General features: G+C 41.2%; 1 protein-coding gene across 2 annotated transcripts in view; it reads right to left on the minus strand.

Moving 5' to 3' along the window:
- Positions 1 to 2,347: 2,347 nt before the first annotated feature.
- Positions 2,348 to 27,701, minus strand: part of klhdc3 (kelch domain containing 3) — a 37,875-nt gene continuing 12,521 nt past the window's right edge. For both annotated transcript variants that reach the window (XM_061086936.1, XM_061086937.1), the window contains exons 9-11: positions 7,695 to 7,768; positions 6,960 to 7,038; positions 2,348 to 5,535 (exon numbers count right to left, since the gene is read on the minus strand). In XM_061086936.1, coding sequence (XP_060942919.1) covers positions 5,469 to 5,535; positions 6,960 to 7,038; positions 7,695 to 7,768 — 220 coding nt within the window. In that variant the 3' untranslated portion in view covers positions 2,348 to 5,468. The remainder of the gene's footprint in view (positions 5,536 to 6,959; positions 7,039 to 7,694; positions 7,769 to 27,701) is intronic.

Raw genomic sequence — 27,701 nt, forward strand, 5'->3', positions numbered from 1 at the left:
TGGAACAAACCATGTGTGTGAAAGTCATCTGATAATTCCTGACATAATATGTAACAGTTACCTTGAATATTCAGATTCGGTAATGATGGGGACATTTAATTTTTTCCCCGTTTTGTACTGTTTTATACTGAAAAATAAAAATAAAAATAAATAAAAAATGTATGTGTGAGCCTATTGTCTTTTTGTGTCGACAGAAAAAAATGTTCATACATCTTTTTTATTCTACTCACACAAAGATACAAAAACTACTCCGAGACCGTCTCCTGTCACGTGGTTAAGTCATTACTGGGTGAATGACGCCTCAGAACAATGAAATCTTCTGGTATCATTGTCATTCAAGTCTCATCAGAAAACCCTCCTGATGCATCGGGGTTTATATTCCTGTGAGGCTGTCAGCTCTGGCCGTTTGTCTTCAAAAGGCTTTAACTGCCTGTATATTAGTCACATAATGAAACCTCTGCTGGAAGGGAATCAAGCTCCAGGTCTGCAAACATGACGCACTGAGGCTGAGATGCTCGGCCACTAATGACTTCCTGTAGCAGATGAACAGATTGTGGCCATCGCAAAACAAGACTGACGCAAACTAAAAAGATGGCATTTTGCAAAAAGCCGCCACTCGCATCATAAACTGCAGATTAAAGTTTGTCAGAATCAGTTTTGTTACACGATGACCTGTTGCTTTCTTTTCCACTTTGCACAAGCTTAAGTTTTACAGCCTCAGCTTTCGATCCTCTGAGGGCTCATGCTCCTTTAATACCTTGTTTCTCAAATCCCCAATTTCATGGCCCGGTAGCGTTGAGAGCAGAGCGCTAGGACTTGAGTGAAGGAGCTGGACAGGGATACTGGGGGGGACAAGACAAAACAAATCACTCTGAACAAATCCTCGGTCTGATTCTCAAGGGCCAGTGGGATCGTCTGGGTCCTTGAGGGAAATTAGAGAGTCATTTGGACGAGCGTCTCCCTGCATTAGCGCCTTAGCGTTGCAGGGGCCACGAGGCAGGCTCCAGAGCCAGACAAGGGGGTCCCGGCGCAGCCCCTGCTTCCTGTGTGCGGCGGGGCCAGGCGGGACAGGGTGTCTCTGCTGCCTCACTTTGAGCTGACCCTCCGTCTGTGGCCTGCACTTAACACTGCAGATAACGCAGACTTTATAGCACGGGGCTGGTGACAGACAGGAACAAACTGCCAGGCCGCTACTGCTGGTAGAGGCAGAGATTGGGGTTCAGGGTGAAACACTTTCCAAGGATGCCTCCCCCGCCGCCACACACACACACTCCCCAGATCAGCCGCACGCAGCCCATTAGGTAGTCTGAGGGCCAACGGGGGGGTTGGGTGGCACCGTGGTTTCAGAGTACCCACTGGAGTAGACGATGAGGGCTATCAGACACAGTGACCAGGCTGGTTTTCTGCAGGAAGCATGGATGGAGTGGCTGCAGGGTTCAAAGGCCCTGCTCACTTTTAGTGCCACATACAGTAGCTCCAAGACGAGACTTCATTCCACAGATAAAGAGGTGGAAATCACACACGTCTGGTTTTCTCCCGAATCAATTTTGTCGAAGCAGCACATCAGAGTGAAAGTGATAGCAACGCTGATTAACAGAGTCAGTTCAGACTGGACCAAATCCATACAGCTTTAAAAATCATCATCGGTCTGGATCTCTAAAACACACATGGCTTTTAGCAACAGAAACGCTGCAGCCAAACACTGGACTGGATATTCATCTTGTTTGCACGATGTAATGACCTTGTGGGAGCAAATTAATGTTTGGGCAGCAAATGAAAATCTAATTTAAATAAAAATTGTGATTAGCTGAATTCCCTCTATCATGGAGGCTGTGTGAATTGAAATGAATTCATTTTTAGTAAATCATTTCTCATGAGCAAATGTCTTTTGCAAAAAGGTTAATATCTTGTGCGCATACTATACAAAAAATTAACCGGGCTCCGTAAATAAGGAACTGCAGCCGTCATAACTTTTGCCTTGTATCGAGTAAGGGGCCTAAATTCAAAGTCAAGATATTTATCATGTGCCGATTAGTTCATTGTGTATACAAGATTAAAAAAAATATCACCTGTTAAGACTTGAGAGGATCCGTACCATCAATAATTTTTATTCCACGCACAAGTCAATTATTATAAGCAAACAAGTTAATATCTTGTGAGCACAAGATAAGATGTTGACCATTCGGGACTGAAACTCTCTATTAAAGATAGCGATATGCGTAATATATATATAATACTCAATCAGATGTAACCTGTTACCCCCAACCAACTAGTTTAACCAGTTCTGAACATGGAATAAGTCTGAGACGAAGTCGACTGTAAAACATATTTAAAACTGATCCACAGGTTAACAGCTCAAATCGTTTTTTTTATTGATAGTTATAAAGCATATTGCACAGGAAGTCCTGACCCACATCAACAGATTCCAGAGTCCCCTCCAAATCAAAGAGTGAAAATATAAAGTAAAAAAAAAAAAGGGGGGGGCTGCACAGTTGTAAAATAAATCAAAACACACTCCACTTTGTTCAGATCTTTTCCTTAGCATTAATTGTTATGAATTATTCTACAACATATTGTGAGCCCTACATAGCATTCACTTCTTGGCATGACATCAGCTGGGTCACATACTTCTGCTTGGTAAATAATAACTGTGCGCTTTAATTTAATGCTTTTATTTTGGTGAAACAAGAGTTGCCCTGGAAGGTGCCAAAGCCGCGTTTTACATCACTGCCATTAAATTGTAATGCCGATATACTGAGTGACCATCACTGAGGAGTTTGTTTTTATGCAGGTATTTTATTTTTGACCAGTGTCTACATTGTCATTCACTTCACATTATATTCCTGAAAGGGTCTTGACTTAAAAAACCATCACCCATAATCTTCAAGCAACAAAAAGACCAAACTCCCCAAATAAAAATGACACCACACATCAGAAAACAGCAATTTGGTGGCACATTAACAGTTTGATTTGTTCACCACAAGTTATTTATATTGTAAATATATGCAAGTGTCAGTGTGTGTGTGTGTGTGTGTGTGCAGGCACACAGTTTGATTCCCTGTGGTTTTACTGCATTACCTGTTGTAAAGTCCAAGTGACTGGGGTACTGAGGGATTTCAAGTGTGTGATATGTCCGTGTGCATTTGCAGTGCAGAGAGCGTGAGACTCACTGAGTCACATTGGCACCACTGGTAAAAAAAAAAAAACTGACTTGGCAAATGTCTCAAACTCTAAAGTCTTCATAGGCAAGAAGCAGCATCGACATGTGTCCTCTCTGTAAGGCCCGACATGCCAAGTTTTGGCTTTTAGTGCAGTTATCTGGCGACTTCCACCTGCATCTAAGATTGTTTCACACTGCTTTACATGAAATACACAGATTTGTAAACAATTAGGAAGTAGGTCAGCGTCATTCAGTCCTGATGTCAGTCAAGTCAGATTCTACTGAGCCGATCGGGGACAAAACTGATACAGATCAAATTTTTACATCTGGCAGGACAGAAAACAGCAGCACACATTGTCCCAGAGACCAGGACTGATGCAGCTCACAAGCGTGTGTCTGTGTGTGGTAACACGGTTCCTGTTCTAATCCTAGTTTTACAAAGTTCAGGGCTTACTACTGTTACAGCGATCATCCATGGTAAGTGTAAGAATGAGAAGGCAGTGTTAATACTCTAACATGTCTCCTGCCTGTATTCATCATCGCCAAGTTGTTAATTTCATCCTAAAGGTTAATGACTTTAAAATTCTTGGTGAAGTCTGGTGATATTCAACATTTTCTTATTGTCAACAAAAACCAAACCAATGTTTGTGAATCCAAAGCTTGTTATTTCCTATTCTGTAGACTTTTGACATTGTACAGAAAATATCAAAAGACAAATGATTCACAGAGTTGCAATGGGTGACAAGTTTCTTCACAATATGATGAAATTAAGTTAATCACACATCCACTGTCATTCGCTGAAATAGTTTCCAAAAAATCCTCTTTACTCCTGTTGGAGTAACAATAAAAAACTACAGTGTCCAGCTGTTGTTGACAGGTTAAAAAATACTGAATATCTTAATTTCCTTTTATTGTAGTTGTAATTATTTTTTAATAATAGTGTTGTGTAATTAAATTTAAAAAAGGACCAACACCATTCCCATGTTTTTTATAATCAATGAAATAAAAACCTGACTAAATATCCAGAATTTGAGCTTTCCCATTGATATTTTCAAGCTGTGAGTGTGTAATCCAATAACAGCCCTTATGCATTTCAAACATCTGAGTAGCTTTGCTCGCAGTCGTACACAAACACACAAGCACGCTTTCAAGGTTTATTTCCGTGTGCACTCTGAAGACGCGGGTCACGTGGACAGCTTCCCAACGCTGTAGGATTGTCTATAAGAGGAACAGTTACATTATGCATGTCAGTGGAAATCTCCCTGTCGACGAAGACGAGGGACAAACTGAAGCAGGTGGGCGGGGATCATGTGACCCTACACGTACGCAGCACGTTTGCATCATGGTTCTCTTCCACATTTGGCACTGAAAAACAAACTACAGGGGTAGGGGGGCGGGGGCAGATGAGTCGCACTCTTCCACGGACACTTTGACAATTCTTGGAAGATTTATAACAGACGACCACCGATACAAACTTCCCTGTGAAAAGGCTTCTGTTTTTTAGGGGAAGTTACTGAAGATGGTTCATGTGTGGGAAGTCTCAATGATACATGCTATCTACTGACGGAGGTAGATGGACATGATTATTCTGCAAGACTGACAGCCGCCTTGCAATTTAACTTTGAGACACTTAAGATAGGGGTGGGCAGCCAAGATATGATGAAGAAAGCCAAGCATTGAAAACCAGTCAAAAAACCTTCCAGAAGCGTTATACCCTGACATTGTGGTACTTGATATTCTCTCCTTGCATTTACCAGAGTAGTAAGTTAGCTGCTCCGTATACTGCTAACAATTATTACATTTGCCATAAATAGACGTGGTAGTTGTCCATGGTTTTAGGACCGAGATACAAAAACTCTCAACCGCCTCAGTCTCTTCAGAACAGAAGGTTCACATTTGTTTCTTCGGGGAGCTCTGTTGAGTGTCAACAAGAAGGTTCACTCTCAAGACCTTTGGCTGAAGTTCTCATCTCTTCCTGTGCTTAAGATTCGAAGTCTATGATTATCATAGGCTGATTGGATTTTTCTAGAGAGACTAGAAAGAAGAGAGAAAGGATGAGCACGTGTCAGCGTTTATGTCTCACATAACCACCGTCTTTTCAAGAGTTAAAATATCCTTGGACATGTTGAGAGCTTGTGGTGTCCAAGGAAGTCATAGGCAGGGTATTTTGGTCAGTAATGAGTTTCACTTGAAGAATGTGGAAAATAAATCCAACACAGATCCAAACTCTACAAAAACAGTCCCGGTCTCAAGTTGATTAGAAGGAGAGCGGCCCAGCGTCCTGAAGCAGAGCTCAGGTTCAGTAGCATCAACCGTGGGAGGAGAAGATGGGCCTGCTGATGTTGCTGTTGGTGGTCATGGCTGCCAGTTCCCACCTGGAGTGAACAAGAGGGAGAATCAGCAACAAAACCTTCAATCTGCAGGAAGACCAAGGCTAATAAAGTGGGTTTTTCCCACTGTGATCAACATAACTCAATAGCAGGTATAAACATGTTTTCAATAGCTTTTTCCAAAACATAAAAAATATTTTTTTATATTTTGAAACATCCAAAACGCTAAAAATTGTTGCATTGCCAATCAAGGGATTGCTTGACATTTGCTCTCACCCTGAGCTCCCCCTTGTACCCAGTGAAGGGCCACGATGTGGGCCAGCATGAGAGGAGGCTGTAACACGAGAACTGGGAGCAGGGGCTGACAACAAGCTCTAGTGCTGACCTGATGACAGGTCAGAGGTTGAGCTCCAGATTGTTATCACTGGCTCTGGTTTCACACTCACTCCCTCTCAATTGCTTTGTTCGTTTTCTTTTTTTCTGTTGAGTGCGTGTGTGTTTAAGAGGGGAGATTGGCACTGGAGCTGGAGATGCCAGCGAGGGGCAAAGGGAGTCTTGTGACCCCAGAGAAAACTCTCTAAGGGTTAGGAACACTAAAGTGGGGAGCGTGCAAGGTGGCAGGGATGGTGCGAGAGGAATGAGAGGCTAAGAGGGGTAATTAGTATCGAGTTCCACGTGGAAAAAACAAACACTTTAGTGTAACTTCTCCGTTTCAGACATACTGGTCTAATGAGCTCGACAAAATCTATTCATTACAGATAATTATAATATGGTTGAATACTTGGAATGGATGGATTGTGTGGTATATATAGAGAATATTCAGATTTTAATGAATATATATTTACAACACGAGTCTGAACATTTCAACATTTCATTCCTGAAAACACAGTTCAGACACATTTTTTACCTTTGGATGTTTTTAAATTGAACCTTAACAGTTATTAAATATGATGAAATGTTCGATAACACTAAAGTGGCGACTCTAACTTTTGACTCCTAAAATAAAATCATGTCAAAGTAATTTTCTAATTTGTCGGTAAGAGGAAAATCTGTATTATTAGATGAATGATCAGTAAAAGCATTCTTTAAGCTCCTTGTGCGCCACCTCATTTATAGTATCTTTAAAAATGTTAAATATTCCCTACCTATCTGCAACTGAGAGGGTTGTTTCTTTGCATTGATTATAAACTTTATGTTTTTCATGATTTCACCATCATAACGATTTTTCTCTGAATGTCAATGCAGAATTTTATGTAAAAAATACTCCATTGGAACACAGACTATGAAAGCATCATGCAGACTATTTTATTCACACAAGTCTAAAAATGTAAGTCAAACAAAAGCATGCACTGGTTAAATTACAGAAAATCACTCCTAATTGGCCTCATTTTCCAGAGATGGCAACAATGACAAGCATAATATGAACAGTGTAAATGAGAACAAGTCAGTTCGATGACAAAGCAGCACACCTGATATCATGTGGGAGTCCCGACTGCTCCAGACAGTACTGAAGAACAGCTATTTTGCATAATGTCTTCAAATTAGGGCCTGAAAAGAAGAAAAAAAAAGCATTGTGAGTAACAGACTAATCATAGACACAAGGTTAGAGCCTCTCTCCAAGATGTGAAACTCATCATGTTTTGTTTAGATCCTACAGCAGAGAAAAAACATCTGACACAAACAAAATTCACGTATGAGGATATGCACATCATGACGAATTGAATCTTATTATAAACCTTTTTTCTAAAAGTAATTACAAACGTCCTCTCAATAAATATACCCGTCATGGCTGATCCACCATATGGTCAGTGATAAACAGTGCGACAGCACAAGTGCACGTGGAGGCGTTTGCCACAGGAGATGCAACCGGGCACTGCCAGTCCCATACGGTCCCTGTGTAAACCCGCCCACACAAACCCTAACTGTGACCTGACTGCATTACAGGCAGCTAACCCAGTGCAGGCAGGATATGGCTATATTTGGTAGTCCAGGAGACGGAAGTGCCCCCACTGATTACTCAAACTAGGGCCAAGGCCAGGCTCACTGGACCAGGTGAGACATGAAGCAGGGCTGTGAGGAGAGTAATAGCTCTATGAAATGTATTGAGGAGACTACACGATATCTTATTTAACCAGGCATGTTGGCTGAAAATACTGAGGTGGCATTTGTGGATTCATGTGGATGATAATGTCAGGGATACTTACTGAAGTCTAAGATATACAGGTCTGAATGATCCATGAGGTTAAATTCATCCCCCATTCCTTGCTCTGGACAGGGACTGTTAAAAGAAAGCAGATTTTTTATAGGGTTAGAGCCGTCAACGTTAACTATAATGATCCTGTTTACTTGCAAGTGGCTAAGTAATGTTGCCTGTGTTTCCTCTAGTATGAGCCACACAACTTGCAGAGGCTGTAATTGAATCTTTCTTCTATCACTAAAGGTTCATAATCAGGGAGCCGCAGATTGTTCTCAAAACGAGCAGCACTGCTCACACAGTGCTCTGCTGTCCTTATCATTGGCTGGCATGATTTAAGCCGACAGGAAGTGGAGCACTGTGGTGAGACGGCAGGCTGGTCCGTGCTGATAGTCTCCCAGAGCTGTGCAGCCGCTGATATCGCTGCACATCTGTTTTCTAAAACACATCCGAGCACACACACCTGTGACACACCTGAGCTCAGGAGGCCTCGCAGCTTCACAACTCACTTCAGTCACCTTAGTATCAATCAATTAAGACGCATACGCGGTGTGTAAAAAGGCAACTGAAAGTGACAGGCTGCAGCCTGTGGAGCTGAATTTGATGCACCTCATTGCTTTACATTCATACTAACAGTGCACAAACAGAAACCTGTCCAGATTAGAAGACAGAAATGCACATTAGAGTTTTACACTACCCAGAGGACAGATTTCACCAAACAGGTGCTTCCACTAAGCAGTAAAGTGTCTGAGAGTGAGGACATCTTTCATGAAAACTACCTGAGGGATTTTCCAGCTGCATTTGGTCCTTAAACTAACTCCACAAAATGCTTTTTGTTGTGCATGAACTGTGCACTGACCGTATCACCTTCAGACACCTCAGTGCTGACGAAGCGGTTCAGTAGAAACTTGTTTTGAATTAGGACTTGGTGATAAAATAATAACAATTATTTTAATCAAATTTCCATTTTTCATCAATAACAATATAATAAATTCAAAATATATATGTTTATATCGAAATAATGCATATGCACTGTGAAAGCATGGTGAGGAGGTATAAAAGATAAATTTAACATTTTCCAAATCTAACTCAGATTAGTAATAATGTGGCATAATTATCGATATTTGCCAACATGAATATTTCAATCTTGATATAACTTTTGGCCATATTGTCCAGCATTTCTTTGAATTTCACTCATATTAACTTTTTCCTTCCATCTCTTCTCATTTCTTATTCTTACCCTGCCCCATCAACTGTGCTGAGCTACTCTCTCCATCTCTGTCTCTCTACCCATCAATCTCTATTCGTCTTTTCCCGCTGTCCTCTCTATTGCGTCTCCCTTTTGCTGCGTGTTCAGGATGTTGTAAGGGTTTTACGTTGCTAATCTTCCCTAAACAAACACTGGGGTGGCTTAAAGCGGCCAGGAGAGGTGCAGAGCACGAGCGCAGTCGTCCCAGGGGCCCAGCTGGGGGAGTCATTACGTCCCCCTCCCCAGGAGGTGGTCCATACAGGCTTACAACACGAGCCTTTATCAGAATACCCACAATCACTGAAGCCCCCGCCTCATCATCATCAGACTGTCTACTCCTGGATCTGCAGCTCACTGCTGTAATAATACTGAGCTGATTAAATGGTTTTCAATTCTGACTCATTTCAAAATCAATAGAATGCCAACGACTGAGGACTTTAACATCCAGTAAAGATATTACTGTTGAAGACCACTTATTGGATAATTAAATGAAGATATTTATAAAAGCAATCATAAACCCTTATTAAAACTACATTAATGCAACAATGGTTAAAAGGAACCTTATCCAGAGGAGACGTTGGGCACTTTCCAACCTTCTGTTTGGTCTGGAACCTACGGACTTTTCTGTTAAGTCCAAAACAAAATTGCAGGTGTCAAAGGTGTCTCTGACAACAACGCACCAAAATGTTGTTTGGACAAAAGAGATACTCTCAGTCCAGATCAGACGCACCATGGTTTGAATCATTTTCGTGATGATTTCTCTTTATTTTTTTTTTAATAGTTCAAACCTTTGGATCAAATACAGAAAGTGGCGACAGCATTAAAGAAAAGAAGAAAAGGAAATGCAAAGGGCTCATAAGATTGCTTGTAGTCTTTAAATGATATGTTAGAATGAAAAGTTCAATGTCTGAAATGACATCAGGTTCACAACCATCTACAAACCAACCAAATAGAGTATACAGTACATAGATGCAGCCCATGTAGATGATGACGACAGGATGTACACTTCATATAAATGTACAATGTAACAAAGACATGAAGCGTTGTTCGGACCCTGGTCTGGACTTTCAGCTGTGAGAAAGTCTTAAGTATGACTGAAGCGTTCTTACACAGCAGCATTAGACACACTCGGCTGCTGGATGCCACAGTGCTGTGATAAAGCATCTGTGGCCGACTTCAGCCTGTAGTTATTACTTCTCTGATGCGTCTGTAGTCATTGACTCTAGTTGGTCCCTTATCAACTGCAACTCACACATTCAGCTTGTTAAAAACCATAACCGTCATTATGAAAATGAAAATCGTAATACTCTTTATTAGCTGGTGTATGAGACGAAAAGACACAATCATCAACCGACTGTCTCCGTAACAGAAGCAAAGAAAAGGAGCATCTCTATCTGAAGCACACACACTAAAGTAGCTTTCAACTACTGTGCAGGCCCACGGGGAGAGAGGGTACAGGCCTTGGATGCTGACGTGTGAAAGGGTGGAGATAAGAGGACGCTTTACCAAGAGCAACAAGAGTGATGAAGATTGCATTCCCTGGAACAAGGCTTTCTCGCATGCTCATGGATAATGACGGGCCGGGTGTGAAATTCGACAGAACATTACAGAACGGTAATGTTTTATTGTCCCTTTGCAGCAGAGGACGAGGCTGCAGAGGGACAAGGGGACGGTGCGAGGTGTCTGAGAGAGTGGCAGTATTTGGGAGCGGGGGAAGTCACGCTGTACGACTTTATGCGTTGTCCTCGTGTTTGACGGGTCACTTTGTTACTCGATCAGCAAAGTATCACTATGTGTGAAAGTGCTCCTCCCCCTACAGCAGCAGAGGTTCCCAGTCTGAGTCATGACTGATGCCGCTCCCCCCCTCCCCACTAAAACAACACTGGTTGCTATTTCAAACAACACTCAATGAGGGTGTCTAATCACCCAATTGCCAGTCCTCTCTAGAAATGCACTGCCTGCTCCACCTCATTATCTTCCTCACCAAGGTCTAGGTAGAAGAAAGAGCTGTCCTAAAACTAATGAGGGAGCACCACAGAGCCTGGGAACACTCCCGACTCTCTGAAGTAGCCAGGAATTTAACTGCCCGCAAATGACTTTCGGAAAAGGCAATACTGGAAAGAAGAAAGTGACGAGAAAAAGATTGAGAGTTGGAGGGAACTCCATCAGCGACACCTTTGCTTTCCAAGTCTGCTTTCCAAGTCTGTTTTTAAAGTCTGTTTTCAGCGGCTTCATTGGCTGCATCCTCATTCTTGGGACTGATAGGATCTGCATCCCTTTCCTTTCTGCACTTCCTATCGAACTTTGGTCCTTCACAAGCACCTAGCTCACGGGAACTCATCATGCACTACAACTTCCTTCAGAGGGCCTTATCAGGACAACCAGACATGCATCAATTTATTTCAGCAGCACTTTGATATTGAGTAAAAACACAGGGAGTCTGATGGGAACAGCTGGTGATGGTACAGGATTAAAAAGAAGGGTAAATGGATACAGGCACATTAGACACAGAGAGGGACAGCATTTTAAAATTAACATTTATATTATTTATATAAGGTTATAGTGTATCGTATACACCCTAAGTGTCTGAAGGAGAGGTATCGCAGGCCGTTCCTTCCTGCAGCTGTAAGACTATTCAACGAGCTCTGCTCCTAGTTAAAAGTACTTTCACCACCATTATGAATACATAAATATCTTCACATTGCATATCTATTCCTGTCTTTACAGTGTATAATAGTTTAATTACATTCATGTTTCTATATTTGTTACACTTAAGTATTGCATTTTACTTATACTTGCTGATGTCTTTGCAAATTTCCCCATTGTGGGACTAATACAAGGCTTATCTTATCTGCATAGCTGTATGTGTGATGGAATGCACCCATGACGTAATTATTGAAAATTTCAAGTAATTTACTGAAGTAGTCTATTACACACAAGAGTTCCTTTACTTTCTATGTTTACTTTCACTTTTAAGGAAAATTATTTAGGATCTAGGATCAAACAGACGATAACTGTATTGTTAAGAATACAGCAAGAGTTGACCACAGCTTTGGTGCCAAACTTTCTAAAACAAATCCTTGGTTATCACAGATCTATGGGTTCCCGTCCATTTCTTCTGCCTTTATCTCAAGCGTCTCACCTCATCTTACCCAGCTATCTGTGCCCCCTCCTGGGCAGTGGCTGGACAGTGGATTAAGACCTGTAGCTGCCTAGACATAAGCCCCATGTACCGATTGAGATACAAACTACAGCTGGCTCCCCAAAAGAGACGCTTGACTTCAGATTAGGCTGAAGAGATGCTAGGCTTTAGTGAAGCATGCATCTCAGATTGCAACCCTCAAAATGAAGTTGGACTTGGTGGTGGTATTGGGGAGTAAGGAAACTACCCTACAAATCTCATGCAAATACAAATGTGGTCCCTTTCATCGTTATCAAGCTGCCCATAAAAATTAGGTAGAGGACGTGAAGCGGTGCTTCAGGGCCATGAACACAGCTGGTTAATATACAGGAGAAGGTCTCACGAGGTTGTCCTATATAGCTGGCAGATACAATTGGGGAAAATACATTACTTCCTCTACAGCTCCATCCTGCAGATCATTAGAGAATGACTCAAGGTCAGGTACACAATAGGAACTACTGACAAAGACATAGTAGCTATGGACAATAGTTTTAGTAGAAGTACAGTTATGGTCCATGCTTTCTTTAGAAAGACTAATAACTACTTTTGCAGACCACATATTCACATTCTGCTCGATAACTTGCTACAACTGCATAAAAGTCTCTTTTCCTGCCGAGCAGTGTAGTTTAAACACAACTTGCTGAGAGTGAGCTGATAGCCATATTTTCTGTTAAATCCTTTTGCCGATGTGTTTAATCTTCACTAGTCTACATAGTCTAGTGCTGTTCAGCAGAATTGACCTAAAACTACCAGGAGGTGTTTTGGTTGTGATGACAGCCGTAAATCAAAAGCTAAACTAATAAGATTAAAACACGTCTCTTTACATGGACAACGGCCTCACAAAGCATCACCTATGCAGGCTGTTTATTTGAGCTGCCTTGTAACACTCAACCCCTATGACACCTTAAAGTATACAGTCTGTTAGTGGGTTAAGGAGGGTTAAGATGCAGATGAAATACTATAATGAGAATGTCTTTGAAGAGTAAATCACAGTATTGCTGCGCTGCCCCGAGGTCTTGTCCCGCCACGCGCTGGATGCCCCGTATCCTGTTGGGGTCACCTCCACTGTTTGACAGGTTTTATCTCAGCCGTACGAAGCACACACACACACACATTTGCAGACAATTAATAAAGGAAACTTCTGCAGCCTACCCTTTGACACCCAAGGCCAAAAGACAACATGTGTGTGGCATCCAAATCTATGGTGTGTTGATAGACATGTCTCCATGGAGCCATGTAGCACTGTGGCAGGTTTAAAGTCATTATGGGCTACAGTCAGAGAAAGGGCTTATATTTACGTGCAACAATAAACAAAAATCAGAAAAGACAGCAGGTTTGTTTTTTTTATGAAATACAAAGCAAAGCAAAGACAATGCTTTTGAATTAATTCTCCCCGAGTACCATGTTTAGTCTAACATTTGAACTGTGAGGTTCAACAGTGATAAGAAGCCACACTTAAACCAGCTGGACTATCATACCAGCAACCCTTTCAGCCATTGATAAGGTGCACATTGGTCATGTAAGTGATATCGAGGCACCAGACTTTTGACCTTCCTGATCTCCTAAACAAAAGGCACCGGACTGAATTTGCTGTTTGGAAATGACCAGTGAAATTCCACACAGATTAAATATCATGTTGAGATTTAGGTGGATTAAAAAAGAGGTGCTGCACTGGGATGTTTTGGCTACCAGTGAGATTACCTGCTATGTGGTCTCCCTCCTGCTCAGAGTGTAAAGCAGCCACACACACTCTCCATACCTGAATATTCAGTGCAGGAGAACGGTTTGAATTACACATTAAACATGAATGGAAGGGACCTTAAAAACACAATATTTCTACTCTTGTATTTTCTATAAATGTAGTATTTTGTACTAAACCAGAATAATGATGGAACACGTGTCACAAGGCTGGCAAAGCAAAATGAGCATGTGCGTCCATGTCCACCATTCTGACGTCAGCTCAAAGAGAGGAGGTGAGTCATGAAGTCATGAAGTAATTACATCCAGAAGCATACAAACACACTCAAATGGCAAACTACACAGGGAAATAGAACATGATTGAAGGGTGGGGGTGTCTGGCCTCAATAATTCAACTTCATTTTAAAACAGGAAAAGTGAATCACAGGGACTGTGATATTCTAAGGTTTGTTAACATTTAGATGTAAACAGCAGCTAAAACTAAATAGAAAAAGAAATAAGGACATTTAGTTTTGTTGATGCAAAGCACCTACACTCAGGCCTCTATCATCCAATATCCAAACGCTCACTGTTTAGGAAGGTAATTAAAAAAATACACAACAAAAACATTGAAATATAGCACACGTTCTGAAAGTCGAAGGTACGAAAATTAAATGCATTTAAAAATGAGGATCCATAACATTTTGGCATTTTTGCTTAAGAAAAATTACTTCAACAATTAAAATAGTGTCAATACTGCTCTCACTAATAGATATGGCTCTAATCCATTGGATGCAACATTGTGACACAACGCAATTTTTTTTCAGTTTGGCTATGCAACACAAATGTTAAATATAAAACCTAAAGAGACGATGAGCAAAACGCTGCCTGTAGGAGGCAGGGGTATTAAAATAGAAGCATCTATAGGTGGTGACAGCAACAGGTTTACATTTGCAGGTCTGAGCTGGCTTTACTACCGATTTTCTTTTCCTAGAGCTTAGTTACCATTGCGTGATAAAATCTAATCTGATCAATAAAAAAAGTTCACCCTCAAAGAAAAAATGTGGTTGATTCATGGTGTCCCCCTTCCACCACACACCCTATGCAGCCTTTGTCTGAGCTAATGTGAAAGCAGAAAACAACTTCTTCCTCTCTAAGCACAGTGCTGACATCAGAGAGACTCATCCATCGCTTAAGGACACTTAAAATGACAGACACTGGTCCCTGCTGCTCACAGTGAAAGGCAATTAAAAGCTCTTTGGAAAACTCTCATCATATAAAAATCTAAAATAGGCACAAAATCTCTACTCTACAGGTGACTGGGATGTTTTAGATCCTAAAATGAAAAAAAAAGAAGGCTTCAGTGAGACAATAACATTTGAACACAAAGAAATGATTAAAATCAGTCATCATTAGTTTATAGAGAAATATCTGGTAAAATATATTCATATAATGCAATAAGGGATTAAGGGAATACACGTCGTCATGTCCACGTAGTTTAAGAGCCACTGCCAGATTTCCCTTTGCTGTCTGCTCCCAGCATGCCAATCTGTCATGTCCTTGTTCTCATCCTGTCTCTCATAAGCTGCCCAAAATAGTGCCCGATTTAGCCAAAACTGATCTTTTCATAAGCAATTATACACAGAGTGACATGAATGCCAACCATGACAACTTCAGCTCAGCAAGATCAATATTCAATGAGGCACTGTCTTCATGTGTAGCTCAATTTCAGTTTGGGAAGAGTAAGCAAAGTACGATGGTGATTGCTTGTGATGCATAGGTGTAGGTCAGTGCAGGTGGGGTTAGTCATGCACGGGTCGTCCTTCGTGGGGCAATGAGCAGGTCTCAGTAAATGAGTGTAGCAGAGGTTCTGAGGGTGTATCAAATTGCACTCTGTGAGGAACAGTGCCCCCTTCGATCGTAAATCACTGACGGGCCAGAATTTCGCGCCTTTCTGCAGCTCAGCAGGCCTGTTTATACTGACGTAAGTGGCACTCGATAGACTGCCACTAATGCCCAGACTGTCTCTCTCATTATTCACATTCTAGTTGCACACTACTAACAACAGTCTTTTTAAATCAGTGGAGACTATGTTATACTGTTGATGTTTGTTTTGCAAATATGTCACACCTCAGGGTAACATCCAGTCCAGAGTGTAACCCCTTTGAAAGCGGAGGGCTCTTGGACTTAATAGTTTTATTGTCCTTCACTTAAGTGATAAATTATTCCTGAACAAATTCCTGCGGGTAAAATAAGTATCATAAACTGGGAATAAATATCAACAGAGGGGTTCTGCTTTGGATCTATTTGAAAGGCCAACTGACCCCAGCAAAACAAGATGTGGACCATAAATTTCAACACAATTTCCTTGGCCGACCCACGAAAACGAGGAGCTGCGCAACAAAAACACAAGCAAGGTGTCCAGCGATTAATTCACGACGGACTGTGCGAGCATTTATCAACTGCACTGAGACAGACACCAATAACTTTCTGCCCCGTTAACTGCCCTCATGTTGTTAGGTCATACACAAATAAACACAGGAGAAAAGGCAATGGCTGCTTTTAAATATAATGTTCACACTTATGAGTGTATCATGAAAAAACACCTCAACTCAACCTTTATACGAAAACTTTCATAAACCGTTTTCCGTCACGCAGTTGGAAAAATATTAGGAAAATTGGGTCAGGGAATTTCAAGAGTTTGCCTTTCACATGTGAGAAACGCAGTAGGAGATTTTTTTGTTTACAGCACATCAACCCCAGCGTCAGCACTAAACGCCAAAAGCTCTCTTATCTCATTGTCTTTCCAAGTTCTTCATCAGTGTCTTCAATTTCTTTCTCATTCTGAGATATTTGTTTTCTTTTAGTTTTTCAGTTTTGTTGCCTGCTGGCTCCCTGAGATGCTCCTGGAAATTTTCCTGCTATATTCTCACATTGGTTCATGGTTATTTTTGGAAGATTTTACAAGGGCACTGGCAGGAAAAGTTCCAGAAAATGCCAGGACTTGGATATTTCTTACATCCATCCCCTCAAGAAAACGTCTGGAGTTCAGTGCATGTCTGAGAGGAGCTTTAGTAAAGATAAGAAAACAAACAAATGAGTGTTATAAGATGCTGCTTGGAGTGTGTGTGTGTGTGCACGTGCTTACGGGAGTTCCTGTGTGTAAGAGGCTTAAGTGTGCTCATGTAAACAACAAACGTACACTGCCAGTCAGGAGAACCTGTGTGGCCGACTTGTTTTGAGTCTGCAAGGATCATGCTCTATTTTATACGGTAACAGGAAACAAAATCATGTAGGACTTAAAACAACAGAGCAAACGCTGTACTACACAAAGAAAATAACCTCTTAATATCAATACTCGATGGGCATCGGCTTAATGAAGAGAACTTAAATGGGTCCCAACTCTCTATAAATAAACAAAATAAAAAATATCTCCTCCAACTCTTAAACAGGATGTTGGAGATACTGTTTGGTGTTTTACTTCTTCCTCTGCTCATCCAACACCCTCCATCAATCCAATGGCCCCTGTGACACTTCCTCCACCAGCCCCAGCCCTATCGGCCCCCAACAGGAAGTCATGACTTCTTAAAACCCGTCCTGGACTAATCCTGGCGAGAAACCAAACAATGCCGAAGAATCTTTAAAAATAAGCATAGTCTTAAGCTCTTTGTCTTTTTCTAAGAATATTTAACTTGACTAGCCTGACAATAGAAGTTACGAATATAAATATGAAGTAGTCTTTTAACAAAGGATCTGATGGAGTGTTGTGAGATATAACTTAGTGTTTACGAACTACACAATGCACTTAAGGATAACCCTTAAATGCTCTGTTAGATGATACTATGTTTAATTATCATTATATATAATCTTAAACAGTTAAATGTTTCCTCACTCTCCCGCTGACCTGCACTCACTTTACACATTAACGAGGAATCAGAAGTTTGTTAAGACACCAACAGTACGTGAACTTCACAGTGTTCGTTTGATTCGCTCGAGATTTTATGAGATATGTGAGCTGCACACAACATTTTGCGTGCAGTTCACCTTCCACACACAATACGAGACGAGACAGGCGGATGCGGACAGCCAGGACATCGTGGTTAAAGTGACCAGAGCGATCTGGATTCATGATCCGACATTATCTATTAATTACTAAATAAATGTGATCGTTTTTGTTTGGGAGAAGAGCAACAGAGACAGGCACACACACACACACACACACACACACACACACCTGCAGATTCCCAAAGGTTATGAACACAGTGTTTTAACTTCATTGTTGCAGAAGAAGCGACGGCCCGTTTTTCCATGGACAAAATATTAATTCAGCAGGTTTTTTTAAAGATCAGTTCAAAGTTTGAGTGATTAGAAAAGAGCAGAGGAGCAGAGTCTCTTGTTGACCGGTGATGCGTGATGCGCCCAGATGCAATGGTTCTGCAAAGAGGGGCCTCATGGATAAAGTAAAGGCTGAGGTCAGTATTATTCACCATACAAGCCTTAGTACATTATTGTAAAATAGTCAAAACAATTAAATCACTATTGATTTAATTCATTTAAAAAGTTTAAGGTGGGGGGGTGGCCGCACTGCCCCCGCTGCTATAACAATCCTTGAGGAAACACTGGACTCTGCTGCATAATGGATGAGTCAAGATCACACTTGTGTATTAGGGGGTGTTCCTTGATATGGTGGCCACTGAAGCAATTAAACTAACTAACTCAGCGGCAGCCAGATGCCTTGAGGACGTGTAGACGTGGTGCACTCTAAAAAGGGGATTTGAGTAATAGTTGAAGTAATGTAAAGTTTTGAGTGAATCTCACTTAGTTTTCTGCTTTAGTGGTGGCAGTCCACATTTATGTACTTTATGAACTTAATAAAACAGCTTGTTCCTTTAATCCACATTTCTTATTTGAGGTAAAGCGCCTCAGTTAAGTTAACCATATTGCGTCTGACGTCAGGACGTCAACTACTGTTTTCCCCGGCGGCATTTCTTCGCCCGATCGCCGCCATCTTTCTTTTCCTCCAGCAGGTGAGTCAAGTGCACGCTTTTTTTCTTGTCAAATGATATCTCATGTAAGGTATTAAATTGTCCCCTGAATATGTTGTTACATATCAAGCTAACTCTTTGAACCAAGGATTTATTTCACCCAGAGTCGGTGAGTTTGGAAGACGTGTTTTATTGTGGGTTAACATCAAGGTGCTAGCGGGGCTACATGCTAGCGCTAGTCTTAGCTAGCCGTTTGCCAAGTTCTCCGACACCCTAGCGAAACACTCCCGTTTAAAACCGTCCCCGTTGTCTTTCTTCATGGAGCCTGAGCCTCTCAGTTTAACTTTAAAGTGTATCTGCATCTCTGAAAATGTCACCGGGCTCAGCAGCTTCATTCCTGCCTGAAGTTTAATGCTCCTGCACATCTGTGATGGCCCCCGGGTTTCGCGCACATGTCCCCGCTGTAACGGTCAGGCGGAGGGGGGTTCGGGCGGGGAGAGGAGGTCGGGGGAGAGCAGCGCGGGCAGAGAGGAGCTGCGGGGGAAAGGGGCTGCGGAGGAGATGAGCTGCGGAGGAGGTCGGCGGAGGAGAGGAGGTCGGCGCAGAGGGGAGAGGAGCCGCGGGGGAGAGGACCTGGGTGCTTCGGCTGGTCGCCCCTTCTTGCGGCGGCCCTTGTATTTACGTCGGGATAGTATGGAGACGAGTCTCGCTGTGTCAAAGCACCACAGGTAACTCGTTACGCTAAGCGTACTCCGCTCAGTATTTCTATGCCAGGGCGACATGACATCCTTTGTATTAATGTTGGGATGTATGGAGATGACGGCGATAAGTTCTCACTCTGTGAGAGCATGCAGATAACCTGCTCGTTGTCCCGTGTTACCAGCTCAGTATTTTCAACTAGTCACTGCTGTGCCCATTGAGTCCATAAACAGGGCCATTTCTGGTGTAGAGAGCCTATATGAACCTACATGTAATACTGTTTAACTGTACACAGCTCTAACTAGACGCTGAATAGAAACGTACCCATTTCATCCAGTATCAATGGACTTTTATATTCTTAACATGATTTTGTTCCAGACGTTCCAGGTGGTTACTTGAGCCCAGGAAACAAGATTAACCTAGGTGAGTTAAAATCCAAGAATGAAGAGCTTCATTTCCATTGAATGTATTGTGACTGTATGTGAAGGGCAGTGTATTCTGAAGTGAGCAAAATAATTATACTTTCAATAGTAACCGTAGAGGTAAACATGACTATTTTAACTCGAGCTTAAACAACAGCTTTTATTTTATTTTTAAATATTTATATTTCAGATGTACATTGGACACACAGTTCACTTAACACGTTTCTTCTTTGTGGCCATAAGCTGCCAAAGCTATGATGAGACTTATTCAATCTTTCAGACTTAGACAAAGCAAGTCATTAACTTCCAAATGTAGTCTTTTTAGCTCTAAATCCCCTGTATTTGTCACTCCATCTGCCACAGCAGAGCCATAAAGCACAGAGAAACCACTTGCTTTTTATCGACCCTTGACTGCATAGCAACCAGCCCTTTGGGTTTTTTCCTCTGTAAATATTAAAATTAATTTAGGAATGTGATCTCTTTGCAAATTTCACCTTTCCCAGATATTATTATTTATTTATTTCTGTATTTCTGTGTCTGCATGCTATTGAGAAAGGCGGTCCTAACCTCAGTCTCATGGAGGATTGGTCACAGTAGTGCTGTGATCAAGTTCTACAGTTCTCATTTTCCTGACTGAGCGTCACGTATCATGTTGTACTGATCACAACATGTTGCCGATTCATTTTTTCATGATGTTTAAATGCAGTCTCACACTCAGTCACTCACACTCCTGTGACCAATCCTGAATGAGACTGAGGTTTGGAGCGCCTTTCTCATTAGCATATGGACACATAAATACATTTAAGACATTTATTTAATCATCTCTTTTTTAAATACAAACTCTTATTTATTTATTGATACATTTATTAATTGATTAATTTATTCTTAAATCAGTTTTTGTCTCAATGAGTGCTGGCTTTATTAGATCAGATTAAATTAAATGATTTGTCCAGTAAAGGCCATCTCTTTGTTTTTCCAGTCCTGCACTCCAAGTGGACGTGTAAAGCCTGCAAGAGGGTCTTTAAAAGAAGACCCGAACTTCTCAAGCATTACAGACTGAATCATAGGCACTTCGGACGGAGCCAGTCATATCCATGCATTTATTCAAACTGATCATGTAGCTTCAAGACGTGGAATGCATTATTGAGCCATTTGTCAAGAATTCATCCTCCCCAACAAACTGTCAACAAAGCCATATCCACACTTAAATGCCACATTTGTGGCCATAATCAACTTTACACAGAAAGGGAATATTTTCAACACATCTTTCAACATATTAAAAACAAGGAGACTGTAACATGTGTAGGGCTGCCACGATTCGTCGACGTCATCGATTACGTCGACGCTGAAAATGTGTCGACGCATCAAGTTGTTTTTTTTTGGGGGGGGGGGGGTCCTCGTCCACGGCGCTTCACGGCGTCGCTGGTGCGGGGGCTTCCTTTCTCTTGGACCGCGGGGCGGTGTCCGTCGCAGGTGCGGACGGCGGCCCTGGACGCGAGTCGGGTCCTTCTCGCGTCACCTCAGCTACGGCGCCCGCGTGGGGGGAGGGGGGGCCGCTAGACTGAGTCCAGAACATGTGGACATGCTGACATTCTTACATTACAACACGCATGTCTAACTAACGTTTGAGTTTGATTTTGAGCTGGACACCATTGTTTCTTATACTTTAAACTTGTTGCACTTTGTTTAATATGCAGACATAACTTTTTTATTTTGATAAGGGGTTAAATAGAAACTTTGATATCTTTTTGAGTTGCACTGCTGACTTAACTTATATGCCCTCTTTTTTATTTATTTTTATTTATTTTAGTTTAAACCTTCAGTTTTGCACTTTAATATTCGAGCCTTTGTTTACATTTTGTTTTGTGCTGCATTATACGATGACATACAGTTTGTTCTTGTCAAAATAAAATTAACTGAAATGAAATGGTCAATTTGATTTTTTTGGAGGCAAATTAGTCGTTTAGATTAATCGACTAATCGATAAAATAGTCGTCCGATTAATCGATAGAAAAATAGTCGTTAGTGGCAGCCCTAAACATGTGTGTTCCAAAACTGTGAATATAAAACCAACATCTATGACAACTTCAAAAGTCACAAGTATAGAAAACACTCTGGCACAGGGAATGTGTTAAAACAGGCAATCCATTCAACTGAACAATCTTGCTCGGTTGTTTCCAATGATATTTCAGAAGGGGAAAGTGTAGAAAGCATTGCCAATTTAGATACTGCTCTTGACAATTCGGAAACTGGAAACTTGGAGAAGGATATAGAGCTTAAAATAGCCTCAGTCCTCCTGAAGTTAGAAAATATCTATCTTGTGTCAAATGCAGCTATAGATGAGCTTTTGCAGGAGTTGAACTATTTCATTGGTTCTCTTTCTCTGCCAATTACTCAGACGACTATAAGCAAAGTATTGCAAGATAGTGGCTGCCAGTTTGACCAGTCAGTTGTTGAAAAGCTTGCCAACGCACTTTGTGAGACAAACCCTGTTAAAAAAGCAATAAGTGATAAAGGTCCACTTTCCAGTGCTTGGAGGCGAAAGGCTTACTATAAGAGACACTTTAATGTTGTGGAACCGGTAGAGTATATAATTGACCAAAAGAACAGGAAGTCATTCCAATACATTTCAATTTTGAAGTCTTTGCAACAAATTCTTGAATGCCAGACAATCTTAGATCAGGCTTCCAATTTGAATAGTGTAGACAAACAGACACAGAGAACTTGTGGTCACATATACAAAACTTTCTTTGATGGTGCCTTGTTCAAAGAACATGAACTGTTGTCCAAACAGGAAAGCATTTCATTGATACTTTACATTGATGATTTTGAAATATGTAATCCTCTTGGTACATCCAAAAGGAAGCACAAAATTTGTGGTGTGTACTGGACTCTAGGTAATTTACCAGCAGGCTGTAACTCTTCTTTGTCCTCCATATACTTAGCTGCTTTAATCAAAAGTAATGATCTGAAGTGCTATGGGTATGAGAAAGTGCTAGAACCTCTTATTAAAGATCTTGCAATCTTGGAACAGACTGGTATATTTGTACCAAAGTTGGGCAGAACTCTAAAAGGCTCAGTTCAGTGTGTGGTTGCTGACAACCTTGGTGCACACAGTATTGCTGGGTTTGTTGAAAATTTCACCGGGACATATGTATGTAGATTTTGCACTGCAGAAAAATCAGAGTTCCAGAAAAAAGAAGTTCGAAGTGGAGACTTTACTTTGAGAACCAAAGACATTCATGCAGATCATTTAAGAATACTTGAGGAAAATGAATTCCCCAATTATTATGGTGTGAAGTCAAATTGTGTTTTGTCAAAGCACCTCTCATATTTCGACGTTACCACTGGGTTTCCTCCAGATATTGTACATGATCTTTTCGAGGGAATTGTTCCTTTTGAACTTGCACTTTGTCTCAGTGTTTTTATCAAAAAAAGGTTTTTCACGCTATTAACATTGAATGAAGCAATATCATCCTTCAACTTTAAATGGGCTGACAAAACCAACCGTCCGCATCCTGTAGCTCTCAGTTTTGCATCTAGAAAAACTGTTGGGGGAAATGCCCACGAAAACTGGAGTCTTATCAGATTTTTGCCATTTTTGATTGGACAGAGAGTTCCTTGTGAGGAGCCTGGTTGGCAGATCTTAACAGACCTGAAGGACATTGTTGATCTGGTTGTCAGTCCTGTTCATAGTGAGGACTCTATTGCATATCTTGATTTTAAGATCTCTGAGCACAGAATCAGATTTCAGGAAGTTTTTCCAGACTGTCAACTTGAACCTAAACACCATTTCTTGGAGCACTATCCATACTTGATCCATGATTTGGAACAGGTAGATGTGTAATCAGATAATGATTATTTATCTTAGTAGCTAAGGGGGGTGTCACAGGTTATCTGTATCATTTATAGATGCATAAACATGGGCAGACCAATGTTGACCACGTCAAAAAAAAAAATGAATTAAGAATTTTTTTCCCTAGACTGAGGATATTAATCTTCGAAGAGAGTGTCTCTTGAAAGCCCTCGTCATATTCCTGGGAGAAGATCCAGATGATCTTATCAAGGAATATCTTGTAAGTTTTAACACAAATATGCATGTCAGTCCAGGGGACATGCATAAATATCCTACACATGGTGCATTTTTTGTCCTACCTAATGCATAGTTACTGTATAACAGTGCAAAGTGCTGCCAATGATGTTTGGTTTTTGTGTCATGTACCCATTTGTAGGACTCAAGTGCTGAGAAGGACCTGGACCAGCTCACCATGGCGGTAGTTGTGATTCGCAAATTGGGGCAAGGATGTCAGGAGCCGCCTGAGGATGTCAGCATCGTCATCGAGGGCGTGGAGGTGCTGAGTGGTCTGAACTCAGTTGCCTCAGCTTGTGCCCTCCTTCTAGGTTTTATCTAAGCCATCAACCTAGCTTACCCAAAACGACTGCGTTACACATTTGAAGCCCTTCGGAAAAAAATCATGCAGCTGGAGCAGCACAAGATGTCCCCGAAGGTCCATAATCTTTACAGCAAATTGCTCCTCTAGACCATAACGTATGGCACTATGTAAATATTTTTGCCTTTATTAAAGAGTGTTACGCAGCAGTGGCGCGACAGCTGCACTGAAAAACAGGCTATTTCATACGTTTGGTTGTTACCTCAAATCCTGAGAGCGTGAAAGCTTAAAGCAGTGGTTATTGCATGAGGTTCCACCAGTGTCTTTAATCTCTTTTCTAATGAGATATTTTCTGCACATCAATCTGTGTTGCAATTTTCATACAATTTATTTGCCACTTTATCTCCAGATAAAGACTCGTTATGGAATCTCGTCTCCAGCCGACACCTGATCTCCCGACACAGTCTAAATATTTGGATCTTCATAAATCCCAGTATCACCGGTAATCACGGCCCAGTCGCAGCTGCTGCTCACCAGAAGCATTATAGGACAAGTTGACATATGTATGGCTGGACATTGATATTAGTTTATACTGACTTTATCCCACAGATGGCAGGTAACTTGAAAACCTCTCTGTGTAGCAGCCCCACAGAATATATCTCCCAAATGTTTCATATAGTTTATTCCAATTTCCTGTTTTCAACATTTATCATTTACATTAACTGTCAATATTTACATCTGTTCGTTCCTCATCAACTAGAGATAAATAACCTGTATTGTTCACCGCAAATGTCTGAGTCAGCTGCTCCGGACATTCTCCAGATTTAGGGAGTTGATAATGTTACCTCAAATCCTGAGAGCGTGAAAGCTTAGAGCAGTGGTTATTGCATGAGGTTCCACCAGTGTCTTTAATCTCCTTTCTAATGAGATATTGTCTGCACATCAATCTGTGTTGCAATTTTCATACAATTTATTTGGCACTTTATCACATTCACTATTGTAGGTAGTTTTATGTGTTCTTTTCTTTTAAAATGCACTGATTTATTTTTATCGCTATAGGCCTTTGAATGAAAAGTTGTCATTTTGCCTTTGTTTTGTGTAGTGACTGATAAATACACTTGGACTGGAGTGTTGTTGTAAATCATTGTAAAGTTCAATTGAAACAGAATTGTTGTTATGCATGTGTTGGTATAAAACCAAAAATATTGTGACATTTATGCCACTTAAATAAAAAAATTAAAAAAGTCACATTTGAGTGTCTTTTATTCCAAACAACTTTAATTGTATTGCACAAACTAAATTTACACACAAAGGTAACCTTAAAAACTACTTTCTATTAAAGCAAAAAATCAGGTTTTTATGGTTCAATATTTTACTTTTAGGTAAAGCAAATATTTGAGTTGGAAAATTGGGAAATTTTATGTTGGATTGCCTTAAATTTAAGTTGTCTATATGCAAATTTCTGATTTGAATTATCTTGATTTTTAAGTACAACTGACTTAAAGCAATTGGGTTTGTCTAAACTGTTTATTTGAGATGATTAAACTTAATTGAATTGGGTGTTACCAATTGAAGTAATTCAATTAAGTTGGCCCAACTGATTTCTTTTTTCAGTGTGGGAGTGATAGGACTCTAATCCACAGCCTTCCGATCTTCACTATCAGGTTCTCCCAGCGGGGTTTGTCTGATAACAGTAGCCCAGGTCCCGCACTACTCTGCACCATGCTAATGCCATTAGCTACCTCATTACTCCACTGGCTGCTGTCAAGCCTGTCACCAGCCCGCTTGCACCTCACCAGCTACCAACCCCCGGTAACCACTACTGTCTTATGGCCGACTAGGGAGCCGCCGCAGACTGCTGTCTATAGGAGCCAGATCCTACGTTTGGCATATTGCCAAGAAAAAGAAAACAAAAACACAGAATGTTGTTTGTTTGAAATCATGTGCTTTACAAAGATTATGATGACAAAACAATGAGAAGCATTAAGAAGTAGGGCTGAACGATTAATTGCATTTGCGATTTAATCGCGATATGATAAAACGCGATTTCCTAATCGCAACGTGCGCGATTATCACGTGCGAACGAGAGTAGCGCACCGGGCTGCCGTCCGCACCCGCAGCCAGAATGCCGCGGGACAACACAACTCAGCTGATCCTGAAGATAGTGAAGCATGCCGGCGTCACCTACGTGGCGCAAACAGAGAGCGAGCTCATCTCGCTGGTGATCGCGGTGCGGGCGGAGGACCTGAAAATCGCTCCCGGAAAAGCAAGCCGAGCTCCGGGGCGGCGAGCCCGGCGGCGGGGCTCCAGAGCCCCCCGGTCACCTACACGCACATCTGCGAGACGGAGGTGCTCAGCATGGGGGGGTTCCCGCTGAGGCCCGGCGCCTCCGTACCGCTGCACGACCACCCGGTCGTGCAGCGATCCCTGGGATCGCTGCACGACCGGCGATCCCAGGGATATCTAATATTGTGTTGGTCATATTTAAATCATTCATTACGTTTTGTTGGGGGAAAAAAATTGGATCAAATAAAAAATCGCATATTAAATCGCAATCGCAATATTGGGGAAAAAAAATCGCAATTAGATTATTTCCCCAAATCGTTCAGCCCTATTAAGAACATAAGAATCTTGTCTTTGTGAGGAAAGAAGTTGTTAACATTTCTGGTCTCCAGCAAACATCTGAACTGATTTGGCAGTTTTTCCTTTTTATGGCACACCATTATTTTAACAGAAGAGGCATTGATGTGCATCTTCTGTATAGGTTCATTTTTCACCAGTATCAGTGCACCTTCATTAATTAAACCTGCAATAATGATACTACAATGGAAACTGCTCACAGTGTTCACGTTTGTCTGGACCAAATAAATTACTATACTGGTTGATTACTATAACTGAAGTACATAGCTGCTGTAAGACTCAGAACTTGAGTGAAGGTTAAAAAGCTTTTTTTAAGATAAGGATGATATCCCATCGCGTGTGCATACTCGCACACAAACACACGTTCACTCTCTCTCTCGGACACAGAGAGACACACTCTAACTCAGCTGACGCTTCTGAACTGCTACAGTTTAAATTGTAAAAAAAAATGAGCACCACAATATCAGCATTGATCACCACATGATGATCGATATTTTTCATAAATAAGTAAAATCTTTCTTTATAGCTGCGTGCATTCATTCATAATTCAGCTCGTCTCTTTCTTTCACGCTGACACACACACACAGTGTCATTGGACACATGTTTAAACTCAAATTTATCAGTAATGTTACAACGGTAACCTATGGACACCTTGCAAACGTTCCACATGGTTGATATTTTTTGTTTTTAGAAAGAGAAGCTGTTGCCATTCTTCAACTTATCCAATTGTACCTGGATTGTATGACAACCTCCGTTTCAGCCTTAAAGCACAT

This window comes from Limanda limanda, chromosome 15 (assembly GCF_963576545.1).
Source record: "Limanda limanda chromosome 15, fLimLim1.1, whole genome shotgun sequence".
Taxonomy (NCBI): domain Eukaryota; kingdom Metazoa; phylum Chordata; class Actinopteri; order Pleuronectiformes; family Pleuronectidae; genus Limanda; species Limanda limanda.